The sequence below is a fragment of the Sceloporus occidentalis genome, unplaced genomic scaffold, assembly GCF_023333645.1.
Source record: "Sceloporus occidentalis isolate IW3139 unplaced genomic scaffold, rSceOcc1.0.p SCAF_1, whole genome shotgun sequence".
In the NCBI taxonomy this organism is placed as follows: Eukaryota; Metazoa; Chordata; class Lepidosauria; order Squamata; family Phrynosomatidae; genus Sceloporus; species Sceloporus occidentalis.
In genome coordinates, this window is record NW_028316981.1 from 30,585,080 (window position 1) to 30,597,725 (window position 12,646).

Below are 12,646 nucleotides of genomic sequence, written 5' to 3' on the forward strand. Positions count from 1 at the left end.
AATGGAGGAGACAAACTCTTTCAGATCCTTGTGGGCCGCACAAAATCATTTGGTGGGCTGCATGTGGCCTGTGGCTTATATGTTGTGCAGGCCTGCTTTAAGATATTGTCTAATTCTTTCATAGCTGCCCTCCCCAGTTTTAGCCTGATTTCTTGACTGCAGTCTCCATTCTGATCAATGCTGGGGACTCTTTCGAGATTTTCAGATGGAAGGAAATTGGGGAAGAAAAAGGCATACTCCAGGCAAAATTGAATGATCGCACTGAAAATTTTCAGACGGCGTTGCAGCACTTATTCAGGACTTAACCCATGAAGATGCAGGAATGCTCCAGCAATAAACCATTCCCGGGACTTCTTACTGATTCAATGGGCTGATTCTAGCTGGAGACAAATCAAGTCACAATGATGTAACAAAAAAGATAGGATAGCTTTTAAAAACTCATCCCACAAGACAGAGTGTTATAATATCTCAGACTCAGTTTTTGTTGCAGAATTCACCCAGAATTAGACTTTCAACATATGCATTTTATGACATTGTCACCTGGGGAACTGCACCAACTTGCTATGTATTACTTTTTATTATTACTATCTTTGGCAGACAACAGCTGTGGTAAAAATTGTCTTAAAACGTTTATTATGTTGGGGTGCTTTGTTCTTCACACAATGCAATATGTGGGATAAAACGGGAAGAAGGAATTTCAACAAGTGTTGTTATGTACCATGAAATGGCCCAACAAGCAGCAACAGCTGACTGCAGAACTACTTACCCAGAATGCTTCATGTTTTGTGGTTTATCCATTCGGACTGCAAGTTTGATTTTCAGGTCTTGGTCAGGGCAATTTTTCGAAACAGTCATCTTGTGCCACTCTGATTGTTTTGGGCTGTTTGGTGTGGGATGAAGAACAACCTGAACATGACAAAGACAATTTGTTAACATGCTGAGATTTAGAGATAACATAAATGTGATGAAATTTAAAGGGCACTTCTATGAAGGTCTAAGTTCCCTAAGTGATATCAAGATACCTTACTGTTGTGAGATTTCTTACCTTTGATCAAAAGTGAAAAATAAATCAAATGAAATCAAACAAAAATGAACTATTAAAATAACTCCATGACTGTTGCAAAATGAAAGGGTGAAAAACAATTACCTGTATATTCAGACAGTGGGAAGAAAGTCATGCATTTTATTGGATTAAATATGTACAAGTTTATTCTAGATTTGAAGTTAATGGAAGCAGTTTAAATTTTATGAATGCAAAGAAAACATTGAAGAAATAAAAAGAATGCAGGTTATAGAGATGATTCAAATATTATGTACTTTGACATGATGAAAAATGTATTTAATCAGGAAAATTAGCCAAGGTTTCATTAATGAACTTTTTTCAAACAGATCATTTTTTATCATATTTTGTTGTTGTTTTTCTCCTGTAGAGCTTCTTAAAGAGTAAATAGATGATTTTACAATTGTTCACTTCTACAGTTGGCAACTGTATTTTCCAATTCGGCTTGTTCCAATAACTCAGGAGGTAAAAGCTCGTTATTAAGCTTCTTATTATTCTGAACCAAGATTAATGTTCTCCAAATGCATTAACCTTTAAGGGCATGTATTCTCATTACTGGAGATGCCTTCTGTCTTTTTTCTGACTAGCTGTATTTGCCTAAAACTGACAGTAAACTTCATCTTCCTACTATTCCATTGATCTTTAGCACTCCTGCTGATTCAACAGAGTTTAACTTTTTATTTCTGTAATGGGATCATTACTCAAGCACTGGTTGCAGAAAGCGGCCTAATTATTGTTTAAATATGCAACTCAAGTGCCACTGAAATCAACACAAAGCTTCTCCTCATATCAAGAAAATTAATCTGTTATATAGCATATTAATTCCCCTCCACTCCCCTGCTTAAGTGACATGAGTAAAATGATCTGGCATTTAAAAACAAACAAACTTGAATTCTATATAATTTGGAGAGCATTTCTGTCTTTGGGACTTGCTACACTGTCTATGGCTTGCCAATATCTTTCAGGTAATTTCCCTTTGCCATATTTTTTTTCTAAAAAATGGAATGATTCTTCTTGGCAATTGTTCAAGAGCTTGGACATACAGTTGTCCCTCCATATTCACTAGGGTTAGGGGAACAAGACCCCCATGAAAAACCCCATGAAAAACCGCAAATAACAAAAACACCGAGGACACTTCTCTAGGAATCTCTAGGCCCTCCAGTGCAACTCTGTGGTCAATGTCCAACATACACTGACCACAGAATGGCACTGGAGTAGCTACAAATGGACTTTCAGTGCAACTTTTAGTTATAGTTGACCACAGAGTTGCACTGGAGGACCTAGACAGTCCTAGAGAGAACATATTAATGAAATCTGTGAATAATCAAATCCACAAATATCAACGCTGCAAATATGGAGGGATGACTGTATATGTAGTTATGATTTTCAACTTATTGCCAGAATGATACCATCAATCAGGTCTCTGAGGAGAGGCATTCCACAACCTTGGTGTCATAGTAGAGAAGGCTTACATTCTCTCAGTGTATGGTCCCCAATGGTAGGACATAGAGGAGGGTTACTCAAGCAAATCTCAGTTAATGGGCAGATGTATGTAGGGAGTAGCACTTTTTTCCCCACTACCATACCTTAACTGGAGGCACCAAAGTTCCAAAAGTTTTGGAAAACCAGTTCTCAAGAAAACATATTTATGCATATGGGCGCATATCCACGTATGTGGATAAGCATTGACATTTCTTTTTATACTTCTTGATTCTACTTCTTTTATGATACTATCTCCTTCTTCTGCTCATTTGAAAAACATTGGCTTTGAAAAGTTAAATGAAAGCAAAAATGCTGCTTTGGACAGAATGAACATGAATCTCTGCAACCACATACACAGCTATTATTTTGTTGTATCCATGCTTTAAATGAATATTTCATTTTTAAAGGCATATTTGAGGATAAAACTCCCTCTAAAACATGGACTGTTGTTGTTGTTGTTGTTGGTGTGTGTGTGTGTTCAAATCATTTCCTACTTATAGCAGCTCTAAGGCAAATATATCATGGAGTCTTCTTGGCAAGTCTCTTCAGAGGGGGTTTGCTATTGCCATCCTCTGAGGCTGAAAGAGTGTGACTTGTCCAAGCTCACCAAGAGGGTTTACATGACTGAGCCAGGGTTCAAATCCTAGTCTCCAGAGCCATAGTCCAATGCTCAAACCACTACACCATGCTGGCTCACTATAATAGATGAATATATTTGAATAGAAAAGACAATTTTTGGAGTTTCTCTTTTAAGTTAATTTAGTTATGAAAAAGTGATGTGGGCTGCATGTGGAATCGAGGTCTAAGAAAAGTTACTGGGTTGCATTACTGAATTTTAAAAATCAAGTAATAAAGCCTACTCAGATTTTGCTTATATGTGAAAATCAATTATTACAGCTACAGTTTAGACAAAATATTTACTGGAACCAAACAAAATATCTCAAAATAATGGGCAAGCTTTTCCAGATGTCCTTCTCAGGCTGGATGATAAGCATGTGAGGGAAAGAACTGGTGCCGAGACAAAAGTTTTCATGTGGGCCCAGAAGCCAAAACATCTCAGTCTTCCAAAATTAACTTTTTAATTGTTGTTGTGTGCCTTCAAGTCATTTCTGACTTATGGCAACCCTAAGACAGGACCCGTACAGACAGGCCAAAATAAACTTGCTTCCAGTCACTTTGGAAGTATGCTGTTTAAATGACACACACATTTTAAGAGGCCAGAAGCTGCGCCAAAGCTGCGCTTCTGTCTGTAGGACTGGAGAATGGCTTTGGCACAGCTTCTGGCCTCTTAGGACACATGCATCATTTATACAGCATACCTCTAAAGTGACCTGAAACAGCTTTACTTTGGCCTGTCTGTACAGGCCCACATTCACTTATCATTGGGTTTTCTTGGCCAGTCTCTTCAGAGGGGGGTTGCTATTAACATCCTCTGAGGCTGAGAGAGTGTGACTTGCTCAAGGTCACCCAGTGGGTTTCCAGGGCAGAGCTGGGATTTGAATTTTGGCCTCCCAGTGGAATGCTCAAACCACTATGCCACGCTGGGTCTCTTTTCAATTTTTCAGTTATCACATTTTAAAGCAGATAGTATCAAATGTGTCATGAGTTTGGGAAGCTAATTTCTAATCTGATACTCTAACTGTCAAGGAACTAGTAATCTTTTTCATTCCATGCATAAGGGAAAGGAACAAAATAGATGTGCAACTTTTCCAGCATGAAAGAGACTCTTCCCACAGCTGAGGTAAAGTGAAAGTATCTTTGCTTTGATAGTGAAGGTGCCTGCAAATCTCTCTGTCTTGAAAAGGCCTCATATTGAAAGAGAAGGATACTTTTTAGCATGGCCTCATTCTAAAATACGTGGAGAGAAAGCAGAGACAGAGAAAGAATTCATTGGTAATGATGTCTTCCAATAAGATAAACAGTGAAGTTGCAGACCTTGTGAGGGGGAAAAATCAATAACAACAGCCAACTGAAGTGTCATAAAGCAACAGAGTAGGAACATTTAAGAGCACTGTGTGTGTAGCTGATAGATTTGATTTTTTTTACTGTGACCTTCGGCGACTTGAGGGGACTAGGGAAAAAAATACAGGCTGCAGTTAATTCTGCATCCCCCAAATCCACATCAGACTATATAGGGGAAATATTCTTTAACACAGCCAGCAACCTTCAGAAACAAGTAATGATACTTCTGTTCCAAATTAAACACTAGGAAGAGTTCAGCACTGATTGGTAAAAGCATATGGAGATGGTCTATTTTCTCTGCCTGCTCATTCTCATCCCCTCTCAGCTGCCCAGCTGCTATAAAAATTTCTAGAGAGGTAAAATCTACAGTAAAATGAAACACAACTTCTTGTGCGGAGAATTTTCTGCTAAGGTAGGTCAATCACTCAGTAGTCAGGATAACTTAACTAGCCTTAACTAGGATGTAATTGTGACATCTTTCACATCTTCAGCAAGATTTCTTATGTAATGAGAATGGTGGTCATATATTTTCGTCTGTTCTTAATTTCTTCCCTATTCTTCTACGATATAATTTTAAGTTTGTCTGCTTGTCTGTTATGCTATAGAAATTCATGTCCTTGATGCTAGAGTTGCCAAACATACCAAACTTGGAATGCTATTTAATGGGTACAAAACAAACATTGCTGGATGTTTTTTGACCTGATCTGTCAACTGCTTCAGGTACTGTCCGAAATGCACTTCAGACACCTGCATTTTCTTTTGGCTCTAAAAATCTGCACATTTATGAACAGATTTTGACAAATGTAATATTTATACTTATCTTTCTATCTCAAACATTTTCATGAAAGTTTGGGAGCAATTGGCACTGCATGAAACATGGTGTGAAAAAAGTTAAGGAAGAGAGTAGGTGCCACCAGATGAACTTCTGTTGTATCAAAATCATGAGCAAAATAATCAACATCAACCTGGGCAAATCTGGGTCAATTTTGTGGTGTTAAATAATGTTTACTTCCATGGAGTAACTTCACTGTCACTAAACATGTTGGCAACTCTTTGTGAGTTTACTATCATGTTTATGTCATGTCTGACCCTTTTTGTAGTGGTGTTTCACCACTTTAGCAGCCTTTAAAGAAATAACTGCTTCAGCCTAAAAATAATTTTTAAAAAATACTGTGCATCTGATGAAGTAGGCTGAAATCCACAAAAGATTATGCTATAAATTGCTTTTTCTTATTCTCAGAGGTGCTACAGGATTCATTTATATCCTTTTTTACACTTTAGAGGAGATGCATAACCCCTTGTTTGAAGCAACCCTTTAGTTCAAGAAGAGATCTCAGATTATTCTTTCTTAAACGCTTTACAGACTGTGATACTTATAGAAATGCCATCTAGCTTCTATTTTCCTAACCAGAAAACTTGTCTTTTTGTTTTTGGCCTCTGTCATATTGCCTATTCAGCAAATGTGCATTTATGTGTGTGCTTTTCCAATAGCTGCCAAAATATTCCCTCCTTGCTCAATGCATGTTTAGCCAGCTGTAATTCTGCCACTGCGAAGTTACACCAGAGATGAGATATGAAATGTTCTAATTTCATCACTGCAGGGTAGAAATTCTGTGTTCTTTGTGATTTGGACTTCTAAAAGTGCCAACACTGATGCTGCCAGGATGGCTTTCTTCATCTTGTAAACAAAGCTGAAGAGGCATCATTGCCCTTACCCGCCCGAGTTCTTTGTCTTCTAAAGCCAGTACACCGGTGCTCTCTGTAAACAGCTTCACCTTCACTGCTGGAAGGGCGTGTGTTGTGCTAAAGTCACCCTGAGTCCCCCATCTGTGAAAACATCCACAACAGAAGCATTAGAAAAGAAACAAAGTCTGATAACTCAGCACACTCACCTTGGAATAGAAAAGGTTAATTCAAATGTCACCAACTGTCATAGTCATTTAAAAAAGCAACAGGAGTGACATTGTGTTAATTAATTAAGGTGGTTAAAAATGTGTAAGATAACATGTCAGCAATATCATGGAGCTTCTTCCTGGAAGCCAAAATAATAGTAGGAAGATCATGCTAGGTACGTATGTGTGTACCTTTATTTTTATTTCACAATGCAGGCTGATGGTTTAATTTTTTTTTTTTTAAAAAAATGAAACTATACATTTAAGTTGATGAAGAATGCTATCCCACCTTATTGCAGTATCTGAGTGGCTAGAAACAATCAATAGGACTTGTAGAGAACAAGAGGAATACAAATGTCCTTAATTCCAGCACAAAGGAATACCATGAATGCAAATCCTAGCAGATACAAACAGAAGGACATCAATATCCTGATTTTCCTAATTTTACTAAATACGAATTGTTTAAGGGTTTACTAAGTTTATGTAGTTTATTGAGCCTTAAGAAATATTCAAAAATTTGCCCATGTACAGTGGGTTATATGGGCTGAGTGGCAGAGGGAAGAAAAAGTGGGGGAACAGAGGGAAAAGAGACAAATATTGTGTACAGACAAAATATGCCACAATGCACTGAAGTTATAGTTGCATTCACCCATTTGCACACATAACTCCCTGTAATGTAATCCCAGTATAAAGTTGAAATAGAACAGTTAATATAATAGTAACAGATAGTGGTCAAGAGTCCACATCTGTGTTTTGTGTCTACCCACTGCCTGGTAGTTGCAGAACCCTGAAAGGGATCGGTATTGCAATTGCTGGGGTGTGAAGCATGTGTGTGGAGGGTGCTACTCAGAGCATGGAGAAGCAGCTCCTTTCACCTAGGTGGTGGGTGGAGAGAAATGAGGGCATGCTCTCAAATTTGCTACAACTGGCTTTTCCTTTGCACCAGAGCAGCCATATCTTCATGGTCTGAACAACTTTGCTCCTCTTCCCTGCCTACTGATAAATGACAGCAGCAGTGGCCCTTCCTGTCTTGCTAGCTGCCAAGTGCTGGAAGGTTTCTGCACAGAGCACAAAGGCACATGAATCTGTGCCTCATCCTATAAGGCAGTGGTTCCCAACCTGTGGGTCGGGACCCCTTTGGGGGTCGAATGACCCTTTCATGGGGGTCGCCTATGACCATTGGAAAACACCTATTTAATTGCAGTTATGAAGTAGCAACGAAATAATTTCATGGGTTTGGGTCACCACAACATGAAGAACTGTATTAAAGGGTCGCGGCATTAGGAAGGTTGGGAACCACTGCTATAAGGAATGTCTGTGTCTGTATGTCAGGCTGGACTGGGCACAGAGGGAGGAAAAAACGGAATATGACAATGGGAGTCAGATTATTTATTGGTATGTAGAGTCTAAACACCCTAAAGGTAGCAAATCCTATCTGATCTTGGAAGCCAAGCAGGGTCCATCAGTACTTGGATGGCAGACTACCAATGAATACTAGGTGCTATAGGCTATATTTCAGTGGAAGGAACCGGCAAATTCACCTCTCAGTATTCCTTGCCTAAGAAAACCCTATGAAATTCGTGGGGTTGCCATATATGACAGACTTGAAGGCACATACACACAAGTCAAATCCAAAACATATTACAGAAATCATCCAGTTTGAGATTGCTTTAAATGCCATGGCTCAATGCTACAGAATTCTGGGGACTGTAGTTTTGTGAGACATTTAGCCTTCTCTGTCAGAGAGCTCTGGTGCCACAGTAAACTATAGTTTCCAGGATTTCCTAGCACTGAACCAAGGCACTTAAAACAATCTCAAACTGGATTATTTCTGCAGTGTGTTTTGGACCTCAATCTCTAACAGGACGCTACATGATAGGTGCAGTAAGAGAATGAGGAAAGTGACACCTGGAAAATGCAGAATAGAAGATTTTGGCTACGGACAGAGGTTTATAAATATATTGCTTGGTTCTAACCCTATGAATATGGAGGCTGAATATGGAGGAGTAGTATGAATATGGAGGCTCTCCAAAGCTTTGTAGTCACAAGAAGAAAACAAGAGAAAAAGCAGTCATTTGCTCAGTTCAAGATAGGCTATGAGGCATTTGGCATGTAAGTGTCCTGCAACTTTGAATGCTAAGTGAAAATTGATTTCTCCCTTCTCATGCATTCCTTGTGTGTGCCTCATGACTCAAAAGAAGGGAGTAATTGAGGGTCATCACAAATACTGCCTGTTGGCTACCACTGCTTGTCTCAGTTTGTGTAGATTCCTGCCACGGACATTATGCAGCTTTATGAGGCTTCCCTATTGAAGCTTAAGAGCAATAAGAGTTTTTATGGCAGCATTACATTATTCTTTTGGTATGTGAAAACTTGTTTAGTGCATGAATAATCTATCATTATTGTTTAGGTTTTTGTTCTTTCAGTGAAGAGAAAGTGAAATATATGCTTAATTGTCATACTGAAATCAATAGGAACCTCTAAATTTGGACTGGATTTTTTAATCTCCACCTCACATTTGAGACAAAGCGGTCCCCAAGATTGCTTTTTAGTTGAGATTCAACTAAAACTCTAAGGAAACAGTGGTATGGAAGGGAATTGAAGAGAAGGGAAGGGAAGAGAGACTGATTTGTGGGATGCTGCAACCCAAAAGGCCCTGTCTTGCATGCAAGTCTCAAAAGAAGAGTTTGTGCGGAGAAGGTCTATGGAGTAAAAGGTAGTCTATTAGCTAATATGTTCCTAAACTGCTAGGGCTTTATGGTTAATCACCACTACTTTTGACTTGCGCTTGAAAACAAACTGGAAGTCAGTGCACATTAAAAAGTTGTATAACACTTTAAAAACCAGACACTGACACTGAATTTTACACCAGCTAGAGTTTCTGAACACTTAAAGGGCAGTTCACAAAAGCATGTTGCAAGTTTGGTTTAAATGTGATGGCATTGTAACATTTTTCAAATTTAATTCACTTTATTCCAAATAGTCAGTATACAGGCCAGTTAAGACTTGGAATACACACACACACAATAATAATAATAGTTTATTTATATTTCCCGCCTCTCCCTGTGGATCGAGACGAGATTACAACAGAGATAAAATTACAATATGACAAAAATTTACATCAACCCCCAAACCTCCCACCTTTAAAATAATAATAATAAATCACATTAAATTCTATCAATAACACGATTTAAAATAATCAAAATGGAACAAACCATTAAGGCAGATGGGGCTATCCTTTGGGAGGTCAGGTTGGGAAGACCCTCCAGAAGAGATCCATCTTGACAGCCTTCTTGAAGGCATTCAAAGTGGCGGTAAGACAGATCTCTTCCAGCAGGTCATTCCACAACTTTGGAGTGGCAGAAGAAAAAGTCCTCTGGGAAGTTGTCGCTAATCTAGTTTTCTGTGACTGTAATAAATCCTTCCCAGAGGATCTGAGAGTGTTGGGTGGATTATGTAGGGAGAGATGTTCCTGCAAGTAGCCTGGACCCAAGCCATGTCAGGCTTTAAAGGTAATAACCAACACCTTTTACTGTTTCCGGAAGCTGATTGGCAGCCAGTGAAGAGTTTTCCAAACTATACACATAGATATCGATTGACTGATTGCTGGGCTTTCTCAGAGGAAGTATGCTTAGGATATCAATCTCAGAACTTCCTCGGTTGCATGGGTTATATTAAGTTTAACAATTCACAATGGGCTTTTCTCTTTCTATCTTGAGAGAGAGAAGGAGGGAGGGAGATTGAACACACAGGAACTTTTTATTACAACTGTGATAGATTTTCAATGATTTTCACAACTCATTTAATTTTGTTTCTTAAATTTTCATGCTGTGCTACCTTAAAAAAAACAAATGGCATATTAGCTCTCATGAAAGCAAGCAATTCTCTTTTCTGTTCTCACTTAATCAAATGCACACAGAGCTCAATAAATCCTCAGAAAATGGCCTTATTATTTCCATTTTGTGTAAAGCGGGACTATAAGAATAGCAAGGTTAAAATATAAGAACATTGTCAATCCCTTCAATGTGGTGTTTGTAGTCTTCTCCAAAACCACCAGCATATCATAGGCTGCATCCACACTGCATAAATTTGTCACAACTGCCATGGTTCAATGCTATGGGATCCTGGGATCTGGATTTTGTTGTGGCACCAGAGCTATCTGACACAGAAGGCAAAATGTCTCACAAAACTACAACCTCCAAATTCCTTACCATTGAGTCAGGGCAGTTAAAGCGGTCTCAGACTGGATTATTTCAGCAGTGTGTTTTTGACCATAGAGGAAAATAGGAACACAGAATGGGCAGAGCTACCAGCCCTGTGTGGTTGCTCAGCAGTGATGTAATGAAAAAAGGTGGCCGCACACAAGCTAACCTCAAATTGAATACAAATAAAAAGTAGGAATTCAATCTCAGGGGCAATTAGATAGTAAGGGAGGGGACTTGATGGTTGTTTTGTTTTTTAACCTTTCTGCTTGAGATTTAGCTGAGAAACTATGCTTACTATCTGTTTGCATATAAGAAAGACCAACACCTGTATGTAGCCACCTCTAGAAGGCATGAGCGGGCATCATGGGGCCGTAGCCCTCTAAGGTCTGGTCCAGGATGTATATAGCCCTTTGACTCTGGTTAGCTGCCCCTTGCCTGCTGCAGTATAAAGAGCTTTTAAACCTTTTATTTGTCCTGTGAATGTTTAACATTTGTTTGTCTCTGTTGTTGTGACATACAAGGACAATGTGGATTAGCATGTGAGCACTGGAGGCTATAACCATCAACAGAAAAAATAGGGGATACATGTTTTGACTTTTTGTTCAAAAGTCTTTCAATCATATTTTAATTTTTGTTAAACATCTGATAACTTTTAACAGATATTTTAGAACACTGACAATGTCAAGACACACTAGCTGTATGGAAAACTAAAAATACTTCTGAAGTTATCATCACATCTTATGCTCTGGAAACACGTGCTGTTTATGCTGAACTACAGTATAGGCCAAATGTTTAAAAGTTGGGTTTTGTATAATAATTGGTGCCCGGATTTTTAAAACATAGGGAATAGAGTGCATGTACTATGCAGTCAGACTGCTTGTATTCAATGGATAGATGATGGATGCAGATACATATAGGAATGTAAACCCAAACACAGATGGTGAAACTATTTTAGGCCTACAAGAAAAGACAGCATGGCTTCAAGGGGTTTGTTTCCTTGACAATATCTCACTGTATGCTTCTTAACTCATAAAATATTGCTGTTTCCTAGAACTGGAGCCAAATTTCCCCTCAGAATTACATATATCCTTCTTATGATACACAGTTTTCAACAGGTGTGTACAACTGTGGGTTTAGCTAATCTTATATTATTGATCCAGGCCTATACAACACTGGTTTTATTTACAGTTAGATTATTGATCTATGCATGGATGAAAAACTGCATCCGGAATTCAACCCAAAGTGACACACTAAAGAAATCATAGGCCTCTGTTTGAGTCTGTGAACTGATAAACCACTTTTTACTTAGTTCACATGATAGCTTGTCATTTCTCTGCAGGCCAGGCACGGATACAATACCAATAAATGAGTCAAAGTGAGGACACTTTACATGGTTGTTTCCGCAATGCCTTCGATAGCCTCCTGAAGTGAGAAATCCAATAACACTGGCCCAGTGAAGTTTATAAGATTTGGTGGACATTCTGTTAAAAGGAAGAGAGCTGAAGATAACTGCAATGAAGATTTTGCAGTAAAATAGTGTTTTAAGAAGTTTTCATTAAAAGGTGGTATATAATTAATAATTACATAATACAGCTGAAATGCATGGCCCTGAGCAAATCACTATGAAACAAAGACCCACAGTTTTAAGTTGCTGTGAGGCCAAAATAAGAATGAGACTGTAATGCACTCTGTAAATCACAAATTCAACACACTGTATAGTAATAGTAGACATAGCATTAATCTTAATCCCATACTTGACGAAGTAAAGACAGCCATTAGAGGGCAGTATAATCATGGAAAATTCTACAATTTGTTGTACATATATGCTCACATGCAGCCTATACCTAACTGATGTAATAGGACACAGGCATTGTTATCCATAGTAGACATAACTATATGGTTATTCCAGAGTTGCTTTTTGCAAGGGGGTTTGGACAAATCACTGTCTGCAACCAGCTTTAGGATTCATTTGTTTGTCTTTTTAGCAGTCTATGGTTTCCACAGAATTCTTCTCCAATAGCACATTTCAAACGAGTTAAATTGCT

General features: G+C 38.5%; 1 protein-coding gene across 21 annotated transcripts in view; it reads right to left on the minus strand.

The window, feature by feature from the left end:
* Positions 1–12,646, minus strand: part of CADPS (calcium dependent secretion activator) — a 452,259-nt gene that overhangs the window by 222,276 nt on the left and 217,337 nt on the right. For all 21 annotated transcript variants that reach the window (XM_089518937.1, XM_089518931.1, XM_089518899.1 and 18 more), the window contains exons 7-8: positions 6,220–6,331; positions 767–906 (exon numbers count right to left, since the gene is read on the minus strand). In XM_089518937.1, the coding sequence (XP_089375063.1) occupies positions 767–906; positions 6,220–6,331 (252 nt within the window). The remainder of the gene's footprint in view (positions 1–766; positions 907–6,219; positions 6,332–12,646) is intronic.